The sequence below is a fragment of the Pteropus medius genome, unplaced genomic scaffold, assembly GCF_902729225.1.
Source record: "Pteropus medius unplaced genomic scaffold, Ma_sr-lr_union100, whole genome shotgun sequence".
NCBI lineage: Eukaryota > Metazoa > Chordata > Mammalia > Chiroptera > Pteropodidae > Pteropus > Pteropus medius.
The window spans coordinates 7,554,637-7,574,995 of record NW_024352784.1 but is presented as its reverse complement, the minus strand read 5'-3'; the positions used below and the strand labels follow the sequence as shown (position 1 = coordinate 7,574,995).

General features: G+C 38.1%; 1 protein-coding gene across 3 annotated transcripts in view; it reads left to right on the top strand.

Moving 5' to 3' along the window:
• Window positions 1-1,773, top strand: part of NARS2 (asparaginyl-tRNA synthetase 2, mitochondrial) — a 102,382-nt gene extending 100,609 nt beyond the window's left edge. For 2 of the 3 annotated variants that reach the window (XM_039848151.1, XM_039848153.1), the window contains one exon: window positions 1,130-1,773. In XM_039848151.1, coding sequence (XP_039704085.1) covers window positions 1,130-1,274 — 145 coding nt within the window. In that variant the 3' untranslated portion in view covers window positions 1,275-1,773. Of the gene's footprint in view, window positions 1-505; window positions 750-1,129 lie in introns of those variants that run through there. The other variant, XM_039848152.1, reaches the window with a different exon arrangement.
• The last annotated feature ends 18,586 nt before the right edge of the window (window positions 1,774-20,359 follow it).

Here is a 20,359-nt window from a genome sequence, read left to right as displayed (position 1 = left end):
TCCTAGCAGTTCTTACTAATCTGAAGTTTTATATTAGATACTCTTCCCTTGGTTCTAACTCACCTAATTGCGATTAATCTTTTATTTTAGAAAGATAAGTACTTAAACTTAACTGCCTAAAATACCAATACATGGAGCCATTATTATTAACAGTGGGGAGATTGGTCATCGTCTTTGGAGCCAAATGACTACCAACTATTGCACTTAAGTTTTATTCTGGAATGATTTTACAAATCATTCAAGAAGCTATAAACTTGTTTTAATATTATGTAACTCAAGAATTCTCCCGCCAAATGACATTAAAATATTTACAGAATCTTCCTGTTCCTCTTCTTTTCCTAAAATAACTTTCTCCCAGGCTGATGTATTGGAATCTGAGTTTGAATCATGGCTGTTCCATTTTCTAGCCATTTCTAGCCATCTTAAGTTGGAATAAAATGTGTATGAATGGGTTTCAGAGGCTGTCTAACATTCTAGAAAAATGACTCTGGACATCTTCCTCTAGGCTTAAAGCAGAAAACCAGAAGTTTCTCCTCACTCCAGTGCCCAAGAGTATATTTTTGTGCCTTCAAACAAATTAATTTTCATATAGTAAGCATCTACTCCGAAGCAGACACTGGATATAAAAGGTTGAATAAGACTCAGTTCCCGCCCTCGATTGCTTAGTTTATGGTCTAATCTAATACAGCATATCTTTTTATAATATATCAGGCAAAACCCTGCACTCTCCTCTGCGTCTTGAACAATATGATTTTGGTTTTAAAAAAGATCATTATCATTAGTGTACTAAGAAATAGAAAAGTAACATTTTGAAGAAAATTAGTAAACTTATTAGAAAATTTTCTGTAGCTTCATGAAGCAAGTTTTCTGTATATAATTTAGAAAGGATCAAGTAACCAAAGTCCATGAATGAATGAAAGGGTGTGCTGTTGTTGGTCTGGATAATCTTTGGCAGATTACTTAAACTTCTCTGTGTCCTTCATCTGTCTGTCTGTGGAGGCAAAAGACTGATCTGCCACAATGATGTGAATGATAACAGATGATTACAGAATACTTTGAAACAAAATTATTTTATAACGTCTGATCCCATACAGCATTTATAGGTGATTATTCTGTTTTTTAAAATCAGGTATCTGGACCTTCGTCAATTTGGATCTGTGCCACATGGAGGTTTTGGGATGGGATTTGAACGCTATCTGCAGTGCATCTTGGGAATTGACAATATCAAAGATGTTATCCCTTTTCCAAGATTTACTCATTCCTGTCTTTTATAGCTGGAAGACTGGTTAAGGAGAATCACCCCGAGACAGAGATACTGCACATGAATGTGCATACAGGAGAATATATGTTTGAATTTTAGAAATGCAGTTTTTAAAATGTAATTGCCATGCCATAACATATAATATATGAAAAATAGAAATGACCATGATTTTCTTAGAAAGTTGAGGGCATTTCATGGAAAGATGAACTCTCTCAAAAAGAGGTACTTATAGCAGGTAGAATCTCAAATCTATTGTATTAATTAAGAAGAAATAAAGAAATTTAACTATATGGTCTCAAAGGTCCTTTAAAACTCTAAAACAGAATGAGATATATGTTTTACTTTATCTTTAGCTCAAAGACAAATGATTAGATCACTACATTGTGTGACCTCTGAGAAACAACTAGTAGCTAAAAATAAAATGTTGTTGGATCTTTTCTCCCTTGCCATTGAACCTGTGATAAATGCCCAGCATATTCTTGGTGCTTTAATAAACTTTACATAAGAAAATATTCCTTTTTTGGATCTTGAGTTGATAAAATTGCTATTCTGAATTGAAATCTTTTTTCATCAGACTGGGTAAAAAAAATCACATTTAATAACTATTAACCCTCAATAAAATGGGTATAGAATGAAAGTATTTCAACATAAAAAAAGGCTGTCTATGACAAATCCTCAGCTAATATACTCAATGGTGAAAAACTGAAAGCCTTTCCTCTAGGATCAGGAACAAGACAAGGATGCCCGCTCTCACCACTGTTATTCAACATAATACTGGAAGTCATAGCTAGAGCAGCCAGGCAAGAGAAAGAAATAAAAGGCATCCAAACTGGGAATGAAAAAGTAAAACTGTCACTATTTGCAGATAACATGATTGTATATTTAGAAAACCCTAAGACTCCACCAAGAGACTATTAGAAACAATAAACAAATAGAGTGAAGTTGCAGGATACAAAATCAATGTGCAAAAATCCATTGTATTCCTATATACTAACAGTGAAGTATCAGAAGAAGAAATTAATTAATCCCATTTACAATTGCAACAAAAAGGATAAAATACCCAGGAATAAACTTAACAAAGTAAGTGAAGGACCTATACCTGAAAACTACAAGACATGATTAAAAGAAATTGAAGAAGATTCAAAGAAATGGAAACATATTTGATGTTCATGGACTGGAAGAATTAACATAGATAAAATAACCATATTACCTAAAGCAATATACAGATTTGATGCAATCCCCATCAAAATCCTTAAGGCATTTTTCAAAGAAATAGGACAAAAAATTCTCAAATTTTATGGAACCACAGAATACCCCAAATAGCCAAAGCAATCCTGAGATAAAAGAACAAAGCCAGAGGTATATTCCCTGATTTCAAATTATACTACAAAGCTACAATAATCAAAACAATATGGTATTAGCAGAAAAACAGATACAGAGATCAGTGGAACAGAATTAGCCCAGAAATAAACACACATACATATGGGCAAATATGTTCAACAAAGGAGCCAAAACATACAATGGAGTAAAAAAAGCCTCTTCAATAAATGATGTTGGGAAAATTGGAAAGCCACATGCAAAAGAATGAAACTAGACTGCTATCTGACACCATATACAAAAATTAACTCAAAATGGATTAAAGGCTTGAATATAAGACCTAAAACAATAAATACATAGAAGAAAACATAAGTACTAAACTTAAGGACCTCGGTCTCAGAGGGATTTTTGTGAACTTGACCCCAAAGGCAAGGGAAGTAAAAGCAAAAATAAATAAATGGGACTGTATCAAATTAAAAAGCTTCTACACAGCAAAAAAATCAACAAAACAAAAAGGCAACCAACCAAACAGGAGAAGATATTTGCAAGTGATATCTCTGATAAGGGGCTGATACACAATATATATAAAGAACTCATAAAAAAATCCAATTAAAAAATGGGCAAAGGACCTGAGCAGACACTTTTTCCAAGAAGACATACAGATGGCCAACAAATACATGAAAAGATGCTCAACTTTCAGTAGCTATAAGGGAAATGCAAATCAAAACCACAATGAGATACTACCTCATGCCTGTTAGAATGGCTATTATCAATAAGACAAGAAATAACAAATGTGGGAGAGGATGTAGAGAAAAAGGGAACCCTCATACACTGCTAGTGAAAATGTAAATTGGTACAGCCTCTATGGAAAACAGTATGATGTTTCCTCAAAGAATTAAAAATAGAGCTACCATATGACCCAACAATCCTCCTTCTGGGTAGCTACCCAAAAAATTTGAATACACTTATTTGTAAAGATATATGTACCCCTATGTTCATTGCAACATTATTCACAGTAGCCAAGACATGGAAACAACCTAAGTGTCCTTCAGCTGATAATTGGATAAAGAAAAAGTGATACATATATTAGAATGGAATATTACTCAGCCATAAAAAATGATGAGATACTGCCATTTGCGACGACATGGATGGATCTTGTGCATATCATGCTAAGTGAAATAAATCAGATAGAAAAGGACAAGAACTATATGATTTCACTCATATGTGGGATATAAAACAAAGCAACAAACAAACTCAAAGACACAAACAACAGTGGTTATCAGAGAGGAAGGGGGTTAGGGGAAGAACGAAGAGGGTAAAGGGGGTCAAATATATGGTGAAAGAAGGAGACTAGACTTTGGGTGGTGAGCACACAATGCAATATATAGATAATATATTACAGAATTGTACCTGAAACTTACATAATGTTATTAGCCAATGTTGTCCCAATAAACTTAATTTTAAAAAACTGATCTTTAAAATTTTTTTAAATCTGAAAAAAAATAAAAATAACTGATCTTTAATTATAAAAGTTAATGAGCTATGTTAATTAAATCACTTGTGTTATGATTAGTTTATATTAGATGTTTATAGCTTTTCTAATAATCAAAAACATATTTTTGATACCTATGGGAAAAAAAGTTATATTTTATAATTCCATTTGGCCTTTTACCAGGGAAATTTGGAAGAAAAGTATTTTTGGTCCTATATGAGGATGCAGATATAGTTAAACCAAAAGGATGGGTAATTCTGGAGTCGAAAGTAATGTCTATTGGAGTGAGAAGATCACTGATTTTGGAGTTTGAGACCTGACATTTCTACCATTTTGCATGTATGAATCTGGACAAGCCAGTTACTCTATGAGCTTGTACATCATTTTTCTCAGAGTTGATATAATAATTACATGAAAGGGGTGTGACAATATTGTGTGTGTGTGTGTGTGTGTGTGTGTGTATTGGTATTATGTGTGTTTAAAACTGAAATGCCACACGAATTTTTTTAACTCTTAGTCTTCATTGAGTTACATATATATGGACTTACAGCAAATTGTATATTCAGTAGAATCTGTCTTATCAAATAATTGTTAAAAGGTATGTATGCCAGAATAATCAACTTTCTAAGTCTCATTAGATTATTTATCTTTGACTATTTCCTAATGAGTTTGTATATGCGCTTTATTTTAACCTAACTCAAAATCAAACAACTGAAAAGAACTACAGAATCCTAGAGTTGGAACTCATGGAAGTCCTGAGAGGTTGTCAAGGTCAAACTTCTGCCTGATGCAGACAGGTCCTTTATACCTGGGTAGCCTCTTCTTGGCAAAGGCTCAGTATCGCACAAAATAGCTCATTTCATTTCTGAATATCTCTAATTGGTAGCTTCTGCTGAGCTAAAATCTACTTCCCTAGAACTTTAATCCCCTGAGCTTAGATGCCAAGTTTAGGATAGAATAAAAGAGATAATTAGGGCTTCTATTAGGCTTACCTCAACCATGGGTTTAAGAGAGAAATTCATTTGTTTATTCAACAAATATTATTTGAGCATACTCTGTGTGCCAAGAACTACGCTGGGTGCTAAGTGAACAATAGTGAACAAAACAGAAACGACTCCTTTCGTGGAATTTACAGTCTATTAGAAATTATACACAATAAGTAAATAAAATATATTATTTTAAAATAGGACATATGCTAAAATTTTGTACAAAGAACAGGGCAAGAATAAATAAGCTTGCTAGAGAAGGCATCTCTAGCAAAGGTGATGTTTAACCTTAGATCTGGAAGATAAAATGCAAAAACCATTTAAAATATTTGCAAAATCACCCAATATTGATTTGGCATTCAAGTCTTGATACCGTATTGATTTTGTGGAGCAGGAATCACAATCATTCACAGGCCCCAACCCTGGAGGCATTGATTTCCAAGACTATCAGAAATCATGCCTCCAGTGATTTTTGAAGAACCAGATAGAATGATAATGTTAGCATATTGGTAGGGCATCAAAAATAATACTAATAGAATACTGAATTAGAGAAACCCGAGGTTCTGGTCCTAGAGCCACCATTAATTTAGCTGTGGAGCGTTAGGCAAGTAAGGTCATCTTTGTGGCCTCCAGTTATTTCATCTGCAGAACTAAATGAACTCTAAGGATTCTCCTATCTCTTAATCTTCCATGAATCTGTGCTGGACATAGTCACTATAATAATTGATTTAGAGTTTAACCTTTAGACATTATGTTAGTACATACTAGGTCTCTGAAAATGTATAAGGAAATCAAAATCACTGAAATCGTAACAGTAGACTTAAGTGTATTGGATGTGTGTGTACATGAGGTGGGAGTAGGTCCTGCTCAAGGAGTCAAGTATACATTGTTCCTTACCTTTTTGATAGTCTTCGGCAGTATATTTCCAAACTTTAATACTTATTTGTTTATTCTTTCCCTTCACAATTGATCACACAATGAATATCTGGTTGAAGCCAAACATTTGCCACTTATAAAAAGCCTAATCATTTTCACCATTGGCTTAATACTTCTATTTTACCAATTATTGAACTAAAACAACATTGGTGTCAGACAAAGATGATGAAAATGCCAAAACTAATGTGTTGCTTGCAGGCAACATCAATAGGAAGAAACTTTAAAATATTAATTTGTCAGCTGATACATGAATATCCAAATTCTACGTATAAACACCATTGTATAATTCTGTGTATAATGAATAAAAGTGTGGACTTAATAATCGAGGACCATCTATATTATAATAATATTCTTATAGGGCTTACTATGTGAGTTAAAATGTGATTTGAGTGGTTTTTTTTCTACTTGGGTAATCAGTTTCCAGTGAGGGAAAAAAATCAGATTCTGTTTTCCCAAGATTCCCAAACATCACCTCAAAATAGTAGTCCCAGCAACCCAAGAAAGAGTGTATTCTAAAACTTAGAAATGATTTTTCTATCATTCTCAATTCAAATTTTGAAGTAGGTAGAGAAAAATAGTTACTTTCCATCTGGCTATCCTCTTGCCTAGGGAAGTTGCATTTTGGGTTTGTGGGTTTTGAGAGGGTTTTTCAGTTTGTTTAGTTTTTTTTTTTTTTTTTTTGTCTGACAAGAACTTAATTGTGTGAGTGATCCACTCCAGATCTAGACATAACTCTCCCACCCTCTGACCCAGCCCAGAGAATCTAACTGTCACAGAACAGCAGAGGAACTGTTTGACCTTTTGTCCCTCTCAGACAGGATCTGCCAGAAGCGTCCCTCCACAATGTTTCACATTCATATTCTCTATAAATTGAATCTAGATATTCAAGCATGACTGAACGGGCATTGAAGATGTAATTGATTAGATGGATTAACTCTACTTTAAATCTCTTGTTTCAGATAATTATAGATGAAAGATGCTTATTTGGATTGGATTGCTATTTATTCATATATTTATTTTAGTAAGTGGTGAGGCAAGAGCATAAAAATGCAGAGTTGAAAGACAGATTGGCCTGGATTGAATTGATAAGAAATGTGTGGGGCTTTTGGCTTCTGATCAATATTTGTATTCAGTATGCAATCTAAAGTATGCGTAATAAAAAGAAAACAGGTGGGAGTAATATCTGATTATAGTTTCTTCCCAGTTTATATTTCAAATTAAAAGATTTTAAAAAGCATTAAGAGCAGAAAGCAACCCTAATCACCCTACACAAAAATATTAATAAGACTTCCATAGGAGAGATCTTATTAGATCATAGTCAACACTTATCCAGAAACCTAGACATTCTACCATTGCCAGGAGCCCTGGAGTGTCCCTCTGATCAGTTATAGCTCCAACTAGCTCTTGTGTGATGAATTTAAAGCCATTATTAGCACATGTGTGGGAGTTTCTAGGGTACCTTTGTAAAGAAGTCAGGACTTTAGGTGGTTCGTAAAATGTCAGACAGCTACTGAATTAACATAGCTCATGACCCTTCCATAACTTTTTTCTATATCTTTACTGTTCATAATTACTATTAATAACATGACTATTATTTGGACATTGTTTACAAAATTTTTTAACATTCACAATATATTGTGGACCTCATTCCGTTGTAGCTTATTGTGCCTCAAATTCATCTGGTTTAATGAAAGAGTCTTTTATTTGTTACAAAGATTGGCTATTTGGAATTCCTAATATTGAGGGAGAGTAAGACTATGAATAAAGTTCACTGCTCTGAGCCTCCAGAGAAACTGAAAACACAGAACTTTTTATAGTAATTAAAGACTCTTGCATCTTAAGCCCCAGAGCTTACTGGACATGTTGCAAAACAAACACATTGACCTCTGATTGCATTGTTCTGCACAGAAAGAAGAAAATTAGCAATGTGAAGAAATATGATGATTGAGCTCAAATACATTTCAGTAAAGAGAAACATTGAAAATGGAATAAAGGGTCCTGGACCCAGCTATGTACTTAAGCTCACTATGCATCAATTTTTTAAATGAATTTATACTCATAATGCCCTACCTTTTAGGATTATCCATCAATATACATAGACAAACACATGAAAGAACTTTGGTGGGAATTATTAAAATCCTCCCACCAAATGATGGACATTTGATACTTCAAGATAATACTTGAAGATGATATTTCAAGAATAGAAACTTGGTGGGCCCATCTAGCAAAGATTTTTTTTTGTACTACAAATGTACATGTATACAGCTAGAACTGTATTTTGCAGAACCTGGGCCATTTACAACTTTGACTCTTTGACTCATAATCTCTGCACAGTGGCTCAAGAAACTGCTGCTTGGCTGTTTTTCTAGGAGCCTAGATTTGAAGAATCGAGATTATATTCCTTTCCCTGTCTGTGATGTGTAAATATTTTCCCCAGTTCCTAGTAATTTACGCGCCATCCCTTCAGTAAATAGGAGCTCTCTAACCTTAAGAGATAACTTAATTCTTGGAGAACTCTGATGTGGTAATAATAAAATCTGCCTCTCCATAGCATGCAAATGTAATAAATTAGAAACAGCGACACTTTCTCTTCTCCCCAGCCTTCTCCAGTTGGGCAATCTGTCCTTCCCTAAAGGGCTGCACTCCACTAGGTTATACATCAGGCCGTATATCCCTTAAATGGGCCTTTCTCTTAGCAGAAGAATGCTTCCCTCCACTATCTACTCAGCTGCTACCCAAGTATCCTGTGATACCAGTCTTGATATTAGAAAAGCTTTAAAGTTTCCAGAGCCTTCTTCCTATCTGTCTTACAGCCTGTAGTAGTTGTTCTTCTTCCTGCATATGTAATACTACTAAAAAATCATAGTTACAATTTTAAGATGTTCAGGGCAGTCTCAACGGCCTGCATTGGGGGATTGCGGGAATGGACTTGGGTTAAAGAACAGTAAGTTCTTTCACTGAAGATTTCCACTAATATGCAGATTTTATTTGCAGTGCCCCAAAAGGGAGAAACTGATTCCTATGCAGTTAGGATATGGCCAGCTGATGATGTCTCTAAATGTAATTTCCATCTCCACATTCTGCATTACAGATTTTTGCAATAGGAAATTGCTGCCAGAAAATGTGCTGGATTTTTGGTGTCTTGGAAAGGGTATTAGACAAAGAAGGAGAAGACTTTGGTTTAAGTCTGGCACTCTACTTGGAAGTTATGGAAATTTGAGCAAATTATTTTATCTCTGAGTTTGTATATCCATCTGCAAAATGAGGGTAATATTTATAAAGTGTGAGAAATAATGATTGCATGAAAGGGTCTCATAAACTGAAAAGCACTAGAACCTTTTGAAAGGTTTTCCTTAGAAACTCAAAAACAAACCTGTATGAACTAAGATAGTTATTGCATGTTGAATGAAATATTTTATAGCCATTATAAATTATAAGAGAAAATGTGTTGAAAAAGTTTTAATTGTAGTTTGCAATTACAACGGTATAAAAGCTACATACAGAGACTAGAAGCACATGGGGGGAGAATTAAATCAGCTGTTTTGGGGCAGTAGAGTTGAATCACTTTTTCTTTCAAAATCTCTTTGGTGTATTCAGTTCAGTTCAATAAAGTTATTGAGCACTCATTGTTCCCGGTCCAGTGCTAGACTCTATTGATACAGGGAGAAACAAGACATGCTCCCTTGACTCCCATTTCATAGTCTTTGCAAAGTTTATTGTGTATAGGAATCATCTGGTTCCAATAAGATGGTGGAGAAGATAAATGCCGTGTTTGCCTCCTCACAACCACATCAAAATTAGAACTACAGAACAGCCATCATTGGGAGTCACCTGAAGTCTAGATGAACAAATGTTCTACAACTGGGGACACACAGAAGAGGCCACCTGGAGACTGGTAGGAAGGGCGGAGACATGGAATGGGCTGGTCCCACACCCACATGTGCTGATTGATAATCAGGAAGGAGATCCTCACTGCGGAGATCCCCAGACCCACACCGGGGTCCCCAGCCCGGAGTTCCAGAGCCAGGAAGAGAAGTCCCCACAATATCTGGCTGTGAAAACCAGCAGAGAATGTGGCCGAGTGAGACAGAGGGCCACTGGAATCCCAGACATTCCTCTTAAGGAGCCTATGCATGGACTTAATCACTGATAGTCTCACTCACTCTGAGCTCCAGTGCTGAGGCAGCAGCTCAAAAGGCACTGGGGAAAAACAGAGAGGAGTTGAATTGTCTGGCTTCAGGGCGAGGGCTGGAAGGGCAACTTTCTCCCAGACAGAAGTGCTGGCAGAGGGTATTGTTCCTTTGTTGAGCTCTCCTCCGTCTCGGCTTGCAGACGCAGGCAGCAGCCACATCTGAGTGTCCATTCGCACCATGCTGGTGGTTCGCCCCACCCAACTTGCAGACCCATCCAGGCCACCTCCAGTGGCTTTTCCATACAAATGGCTTGTCTTGGCTCATGCTGCAGACTTTTCTAAAGTCTCTCGAAGGTTCACAAAACCTAAATAAGCAACGTCTGTCCTTGGCATGCCTTGAACCTCTCACTGAGCAGCCTCAAGCCCAGGACTAGCAGCAGCCATCCTCAGTTTGTGGCTTGGCCTCTCAAGCCACATCAGAGCCCAGCATATGAGTGGTGGCCTTCTGCAGGTTGCTTGCTGGCTCAGGCCAGGTAGCCCCAGGCAGGGCACAGACTGTGGCTAAACTTGGCCTGTGGCAGGACCCCTCTTAGGAGGCCCCAGCCTGCATACCTGGTGGCCAGCTTCAGTCTGAGCCATAGCATCACCTGGGGCCACATCTGAGGACAACACGCCCAAAGGGCAGACTGAGCAGGCACCAGAACCCTGCTAAAGCAGACTCTGGTCTATAGGGTCAACTGCTGTACAACAGTTCCTCCAGTGTCCTCACTAGCCAGTCCTCACAACCAATCAGCCTGAGGATCAGTCCATCCCATTGATGTGCAAAAAGCAACCAAGGCTCAACTACAGCAGGAGGGCACATACAACCCATACAAGGGACATTCCTGGAGCACCCAGCAAACCGCAGAGACTGCACCACTGTGCCCCACAGGACACCTACTACATAAGCCCACTCTTCTAAGACCAGGGGACTTAGCAGCTCTACCTAATGCATAGAAACAAACACAGAAGGCAGCCAAAATGGAGATACAAAGAAATGTCACAAACGAAAGAACACAAGAAAGCTCCAGAAAAAGAGCTAAACAAAATAGAGAGAAGCAGTCTACTATTTGCAGAGTTCAAAATACTGGTTATAAGGATGCTCAATGAACTTAAGAGAAGGGTAGATGAACTCAGCGAGAACTTTAACAAGGAGATAGAAAACATAAAAATGGAGACAGAAAACAAAGTACCAGTCAGAAATGAAGAATACCTTAGGAGGAATCAAAAGTAGATTAGATGAAGCAGAGTATTGAATCAGTGAATCAGAAGATAAGGTAGCAGAAAACACTCAGTCAGAACAGGAAACAAGAAAAAAGAATCCAAAAAAGTAAGGATAGTTTAAGAGGCCTCTGGGACCATGTCAAGCATACCAACTTTCACATTATAGGGGTACTAGAGGAGAAGAGAGAGAGTGAGGAATTGAAGACCTGTTTCAACAAATAACGACTAAAAACTTCCCTAACCTAGAGAAGGAAATGGACATGCAAGCCCAGGAAGCTCAGAGTCCCAAACAAGATGAACCCAAAGAGGCCCACACCAAGACATGTCATAATTAAAATGCCAAAGGTTTAAGCCAAAGAATCTTAAAACCAGCAAGAGAAAAGCATCCAGTTACCTACAAGAGAGCTCTCATATGACTGTCAGCTAATTTCTCTACAGAAACTTCGCAGACCAGAATGGATTGGCATGAAATGTTCAAGTGATGAAAAGCAACCTTCAACCAAGATTACTCAGCAAAGCTATCATTTAGAATCAAAGGATAGGTTAAAGAGGTTCCCAAACAAGAAAAAGCTAAATGAGTTGATCACCAGCAAACCAGTATTACAGGAAATGTTGGAGAGACAGCTTTAAGAAGAAGAAAATATATATCTCAAAAATATGAATAATAAAATGCCAGTCAGAAGATAGGACAGCTGAATGAATAAGAAAACAAGACCCTTACTTATGCTGCCTATAAAAGACTCACTTCAGATCGAAAGACAGGGATTAAGAAGTACAAATTGGTAACTACAAAATAGTTATGGGGATATAAAGTATAGCATAAGGAATATAGTCAATATTATCATAATTATGTATGGTTTCAAATGGGTATTAGATTTATCAGGGTGATCACTTCGAAAGTTATAAATGTCTAATCACTATGTTGTACACCTGAAATATATCTTATGCCAAAAAATTAAAAAATAAAAAAAAAATTTTTTTAAAGCTGGTTAATGGAAGAGTCCTATAGTCTGGCTCCTGAGTCCACATCCTTAATCACTAGACTGTACCTATGCTTCTCAGTGATAATTATACTTCAGAACCAACAAACACAAAAGAAGCTACTCAAGGCAGTCAGTCCTCTCTTCACAAGGCAAACTGCAATTTAGTTTCAACAAAACATTATATTAATATCATTTTGAATGTTTAAAAAAAAAATCACTTGATTAATTCGAATTACCCTGATCCCACCCTAGAAAGTCTGATTCAATAGGTCTGGGATGGAACAGCCCACAATTTGTGTTTCTTAAACAGTTACCCTGAGTGATTCTAGTAATTCTAATGTAGGCAATTTAATTCCACACTGTGAGAAACCTTCAGTGAGGTTTTAATATTTTTACAGTAAAAGATTAATACTAATTACAAACATCTGCTCATTGAAGAAGGTACTCTGTGATTGCTCTGTCTAAACCTTTGAGCTGGTTTTTATGCCTTTATATGCAGGATGAGAAAGCCAGCCTGCAGAGTGGCAGTGTTCTATACATGTGTTTCTCTCCCACTCTGATTCCTCCTATGCCTAGTGTTGTATCAATATCTAGATGCTTCCCCTTTTCTTTCTCCACCCTACCCCCAACCAGATGTCAACGTTATTGAAATAAAATAGAAAGCATATCTAGTTTACTAATTTTTGCTGGAAGACTCTTGTATATGGTTAATGTTTCTCAAAAAACTTAGTGGGCTATTCATTGATCAACAGCCACAAAAATATCCTATGTGGAAACTTCTTAGTCTTAATGTGTGACTATCATTTAGCTCCTGATCGATTTTTTCTCAGATTCTTGTCTTGCCCCTTGAGTTGGAGTATGCCCTGCATTCCGACTCGCACCGCTTGTTTTCACATGCCTGTGACTGGGCTTGGGTGGCTTTCTCAGGCTACACACCTGTCGCCTCTTAGTCACCCAGAATTAAAATATTACAACTCTAATCACACTGTCTGAGGCTGAGAGGCTTTATTTTAAGAGCGGCGATACTCCAAAATGCAGCTAGGATTTCTTCATGTTCACGTGTTTATATTACTAGTGTTAGTGTTTATATTACTTGTACTTCAAGATACCAAGGGTTGGACAATGACTTCCAGACTCCCTCCTTTCATTCTGCTCTCTCAAAACTATATGCAAATTCTGGTCACATTCTGCTGCCATTTGTCTCCTCTGCCACAACCCAAGCTCCATGAGAAGAGAGAGGAGAATGCATTCATCTTTGTATGTGCAGTGCTCTGGAGAGCATCTGGCGCATAATAGGTACTCATTAAATAACTCTGGAATGAATTAGGTATCACTGAGGTATCAAAAAAAAAAAAAAAAAGACAAGACAGAAATATGTCCATCAGACAAAAGAGAAATATTCCTTAAAAAGTAATACCCAAATTGGCTTTTCCCTCTTTATATGTCTGAAATATTTCATACATTTTTAAACTAGTCCTTTCAGCATAAATCCAGGACTGGAACCATGGCCTAACACAGAACAAAAAGTCAGGAATCAAAAATAATTGTTATTTGTCTTCATAATCTGTTACCGAAGGTGAGTTTCTAGGGCAGCTCTCCCAGCTTTGCTTCTGGAATACAGTGATCTAGTAGATCAATTCTCTAGAACCTCACTATACTGTTCATCATTATATAACCAGCACCTAGCCACATGCCTTGCACACAGCGGGTGCTCAGTAAATATTTGCTGAGCGAATGTATTTTATTGACAAAAGAATTTCAAAAGCAAGTCTTAGATGAACTTAGAATTGCTCAGATTTTCAGTTAGTGGTTTCTCCATTTTACTGTCTAAATCCAAATGACTTTCTTGCCTCCAAATTGAAGTGGCTATTACATCATCTAATTCAGCAAATGTTAATTGATGCCTACTCTGTGTAGCTCTAGGGGCACCCAAAAACAAGTAAAACCTAAGCCCTTACAGTCTGTCCCCATACAGTTAGTTGCTACAGTCCCTGTGCTCCCACAACCCTCAAAATCTACCTCTGTTATAACATTACCTGTACACTACTGTAGACATCTGCCTACCCATTTCTTTCCTCAGAAAGACCCTGAACTTAAGACCCTGGACTTATTCATCTTTGTATTCTTATGCTGAACTTGGGGTAGTAGGTTCTTAGAAAATCCTTATTGAGAATTGAATAACAAATACATAAATATTTCCTAAGTGTTTGAATGTAAGTGTTTTATATTTGAATAGAAATTCATGCCTAAGTGTTTTTCAGAGTTTCGAATGATAGATATTCAGTATATCCTGAAAGGAACAAAGCTGGTTTTCATGTCTCTTAAATGAGGTGCTTAATTAATTATCGAACCCATCCCTTCTCTAAGAAGTCCCCCACCTCTATCCGAGCCAGTGTATCCCCAGCAGAGGTACTGGGACATGAGCTTCCCTTGCTGCTTGTATTAGGGGTGGATACCTGACCTAAAATGGACTAGTCTCATTTTTTTCTTGGAAAATTGCAGTTTTGAACACTAGCGGGTCTGGACTGCTCATTTGAACCATGTAAACTTAAGAGCTGCAAGGCAATCATGTACCTGAAGAGATGGAGAAAGCAGTCTACAGAGAGAAAGAAAGGAAGGCAAAATGCTCAGAGATGAAAAACCATATGGCCCATGAAAGAGAGACAGACGGTCGTACAAACTGGCTGCCTAGTTTTTGCTCCATTTAGTCCTTGGTTGCTACCCTTCCTGAGGCCAGATTATTCAACCTTTTCTTTGGTTTCATGAGATATACCTCATTTTCTGACCAATAAATTCCCTATTTGGGCTTCAGTGAATTTCAAATGGTTATCTGCTTTTACAACTAAAAATATAAGACATTATGTGATGTATGGAAAGAATTCTTTTTTAGCCATGTTACCTTTTAGTCACACCCACATATTATCCCAGAATATGTTAATTAGGAAATTATTTAGATGAAGAATTCCTGATAAATAAGGTGTAATAGGGAGGGTAAGTGACTTCTTTGCTTTTCAAGTTTTTTGATCCTCTAAGTCACAAAAACAAAACAAATGAATGGAGACTTATTTACATAGGGAATGGGACACATCAGACTTTTTAAACTACAAAATTGGGTTAGAGAGGTTTTGAAGAACCAACATATTTGGCAGTGTCCCAAGAAAGCCATTTTTGAAGATTCTGCTTTCCAGAACGACACAAGAATGGCTTTTGTCATGGGCCTTAGCTGTGTTTCAGAAGAGCCAAAACTGAAAACTGAAAGAGACTAAATAAAAACGTGTGTGTGCCTAGAGCAGGCCAGACCCTGCTGGCCATACACTGATGGCCAAGTCTGTCAAAGTGGGATGAAAGACTCCACTCTTTGAAACAGTTACAAATGCGTATAGAGCTTTGTGTGCCACATTCATTCAACCCTGGCATGCCACACCCTGAGTTTAGTCCTCACTTAATCATTCTGAAAACATACATGGAAAATAGAGGGAATTGTGGACAGCTAAAATCATTATTTGGTTTAGGAAAATTTCAGAGGAAAATCGTAGGGTTTTTTCCTAGAATGTTATGAAAATATTAAGCTATAATGATTGCTGCCAACATATTTCTAACCACTCTAGGAAAAGAAAACAACAACAACAAATAAGTTTCCAGCTCTTCTGAGTGACACTGGACCTTGAAGAGCTTGCATGTAATTCGACTGCAACTACTTTACTTTTTAGTTAATGGTGTTAAATGTGCCTCATAACTTCTGATCCCGGTGGGGCTGTCATTTAGAAGGGTTTGGGGGGAAGCTGTTTTAATTCTGGCTTTTGTTTCAGCCACTAAATGTAATGCCACATGATTGTTGACCCAACAGTAATCCATTTAAAAAACAGTCTTCAGAGTTACTGCATCATCAAAATTAACCCTGATTACATCAAATTATGTTGAAACAGACCACAGCTGTTTGCCCTGTTGAAGCAACTGCTTGAGAGCTCATCCAGAAGATACATCTGGGTGTCAGGAAGATATATTTGGGTTTTCATTTTTGTTTCTCAACACAAATGTGGGAGGGAAACTCTCTATTCTGCTCAGAGTGCTTGGTGGGAGCCGAAAACCTTGTGAATCTCCAGAATCAAAAATCCTCTTAATTCCAAAAGAGAAGAAAACCTGACACCTTTTGTCTGGGTTTCTATAGGATGTAAGAAGAAGAAATTCACATCTGTTGAGTATTGCTCTTGTCAGCAGAAAGAGGTGGAACCAACTACAGAGAAGTGTGTTGGGATTTTCTGTGGTAGGCTATACGCAGTGGTGTGCTAGAGCTGACTCATACCAGCCTATGAGAATAGATTGTTAAATTGTAAAAAATTTTGCAAGCTGGTTATTAAAAATAACATTATTAAAATTAAATTATAATTTTAAAAAATAGAAAATAAGTATTGAAGATGTGGACAGATTGGAGCCCTCATACATTGCTGGTAGGAATGTAAATAGTGTAACTACTGTGAGAAACAGTTCTGTAAAAAGTTAAACACAGTGACAGTATGATCAGCAATTCATCTCCTAAGTATATACCCAAGAGTACTGAAAGTATAGTTCACACAAAAACTTGTACACGAATGTTCACAACAACGTTATTCATAATAGCCACAAAGTGAAAACAAATTAAATGTCCAACTGATGGATAATTTTATCCATGCAATGGAATATTATTCAGCCATAAAAAGGAAAGAAGAAAAACCGACATGTGCCACAACATGGATGAACCTTGAAAACATTATACAAAGTTAAAGAAGGTAAACACAAGAGGCCACATATTGTATGATTCTGATTATATGAAATGTCAGAATTGGCAAATCCGTGGAGACAGAAAGTAAATTACTGGTTGCCAGGGGTTAGGGTCAGGAGAATGGGAGTGACTGCTAATGGATCTGGAGTTTCTTTTTGAGGTAATGAAAAATGTTCTGAAATTAGATAGCAATAATGGTTGCACAACTTGGTGAATGTACGAAAAACCACTGAATCATCCACTTTAAAAGGGTGACATTTTTGGTATGTGAACGATGCCTTAATTAAAAAATGATCACATAAACTTACGATTAAATAAGTTATATTAAACACAAAGGGAATAAAGCAAAACTACATTTAAACTACATTTTGCTATTGTCTCTGCTCTTGGTGTTATGTCTGTTTTATCTTTTATTGGTTTATTACTGTGTATCTCATAACTCTGTATTCAAAGACTTGAAGTTGATAGATTGAAATTGGTCGGATGTAGGGTGGGAAGAGTGTAGTATTTCCACCACAAAAATCATCACATACTACAGATTAAGGCCACCACCACCAGCAGGGAGCCAGTTCTTAAATATTTACCAGCACTTCACTGGCTGTATGGGTCAGACAATCATCTTGGGTAACTTCAGTAGAATTAGAGAGTTAGATGAGATGATCTCCCACGGCCCTTGGATCCCCAGCAAAACAAAGACTAGTAAATCTGCACAGCTACCATGCGTGTATTCAGTGCAGAAGAAAATGGCATTTCTGGTCAGCTGTTGGGTGAAACCCAGTTTGTATCAGGAGACTTGCTTTTTCCAGCTTTACTTGTATTGTGTGTAGGAATAAAGTGCTAGAGCTCCTCTAGTAAAGCCAGATATCAAACCACAAATGATTCAATTCTTAGTCCTAGAGAGGAGGGTATCTGGGTAGTTTGTACAACAGTGTCAGGATTTGGAAACTAAGGGTGACATAATATGGAGCCTGGGAGTAGAAGTCAAAAGGTCTAAGCCAATGGTCTGGAACCACCGTTTCTGAAACTACCCCATGGTTTCAACCACTGAGAAACTGGGTAGGATTACCTCCACTTCCTCAGCCCTTCCCACCAGGCCAGTCCCTGTGGGTTTAAACACTCCAGCCACTTATAAAGACCTTCATAGGTACTATTCTCTGGGGGTGTATGGCTCAGAGCATTCTGGATTCTCCAGGGGACCACAGCTCCCATCTTATCCTTTAGGGTTGGTTCCTTCATTCTCGCAACAAACATATAATGAGCCTCTATTGTATGGTGGGTGGCTCTAGGGAAACATTTGCGGTACAGTGTGACAACCCAATTTATGTAGGTGCAGTGCGATCTAAAAAAATGAACAACTATACTGGGGAATGGAGATGGTGAGTTTTAGGTAATGGAGTCTTGACCTCTGTTCAAGATCTAATTCAAGGGAGGAGTTCTGTGAAAGAAGTTAAATATGGTTTGGAGTACCAAGGGACTTTCCCAGTGTCTTTGTTCATGGGAGAATATGATAACTGATATTCCAGCATGATCTGTGAACACCGACATTACCACTGCCACCAGTATCAGCAGAAATGTCCCAGGAGCCTAACTGCCCCAAAGCAATTAACACAGGTTCTGATTCTTTACAAAGAAAAATTGGGAAGCTAGACTTGTCAAACTTTTTAAGAAAGCTTATTTCCAAAATGTCTTCCACTGGTTGTAATGTCAAGTAACAGACTGTCAGCAGCCGCAGACAGGGAGGGAACCCAATTATGTCTTCAACCACACCCCAAGCCCACTTCCAGATCTCAGTCCCATCCAGATGCCAAAAGCTGATTTGAGTAAGTCAGAGTAATTTGATGAAGAGAACCAAGTGGGCTCAAAGCACCCAGGGGTTAAATAGGTGCAAAACCCCAACATGCAGGAGAGACAAGTGTCATGAAAGTCACCAGCCAAGGTGGCTCTGCTGGCCACACTGACCTTGGCAGGCAGCACTCAGCTCTGAAATTAACCTGTCAACTAAATTGAAGGGGAGAAAAGGCAGAAACGCTAGAACACAAACATCCATCCCCACCCCCAGTGCAATCACTGACGTCAGCCCTGGCGTGGGTGGTATTAATCACACCAGCCTGGTGTGCAGTTGAGGACAGCTCTCCTTCCAGCCCTTCCAACCCGTTCCTGGGAGTGTTCCACCAGCCATGCACCTGCCACTGGCTACAAACCCTCAACTCCCAGACAGGCACGGATGCAGGCTGTCGCTGACAACACTCAAAGCCACAGTGCACCCTTTAGAACCCAAGGTTTGGAGGAGCAAAATATGGTGCCATGCAATCCTATCAGGTGTGCATTTCTCTAATCTCTTCAATGCTCCCTCCACAGAAACCCTCTCCATAAGATGGTCACTTCCTGGAGATTTCATGAGAATAGAGAATTAATAACCCAAAGTGATCCTTGCAGCTGGTCATTAATTCCTTCAGGAAATACCTGTGGTCTTTAATCAAAAGTGCCTAAATTATAGACTAGTGGTGCATATCCTCGCAGGTTGGGCGGTACTGTCATCCCAACCGATTCCGATAGATGGCGCTTAGCTTCACCTAAATAAGTCAACTTGTTTTCCATTTCTCGCTCGCAGGGAGCGTTTTAAAAAAAGTGGGGGAGGGGGAGAGGGAGAGAGAGGGAGAGAGGGAGACATGGAACTTACTAAAAAAGCCCAGACAGGAACGTTCTGTCCGATAGCCGTTTCCAGGCCTGGCACGCACCTTCAGACTCAGAAGACTGGAGCCATACCAGGATACAGTCAGGGGCCTCAGCACTCAGCAGTCCTGCCTCCTATGTGCAGCTTGATCTAGGCACTAGCAGCTTAAGAATGAGAAAGATAGGGTAGCTGCAAACAAACCATGTAATTTATCAGATTCTGCAATCCTTGAGACTTGGCACCATGACTCAGATGTGAATGAAGTCAGAAGTTGTTTTATTTTGTTTGGGAGTCACTGCCTCCTGATTGATTTGGCGGACTTGTGTATTTTAAGATTTGTCTCAGAGTTTTAAGGTACTTAAGCCAGAGGTAAAAATGGCCATGATTCTGGTGGTGGCCCTTGTACGTGGCTTAAGGATCCCTAAATTGGAAGAGTAGGGGAGCTCTGGTCTTCGCGACAGCGGGATCTGGCTTTCCATGCAATCCAGCAGCACACTGAATAGTGAAGAAAGTCAGTGAAATGTTGGGTCCAGGGGAGCAATTTCTAAATCTCCCA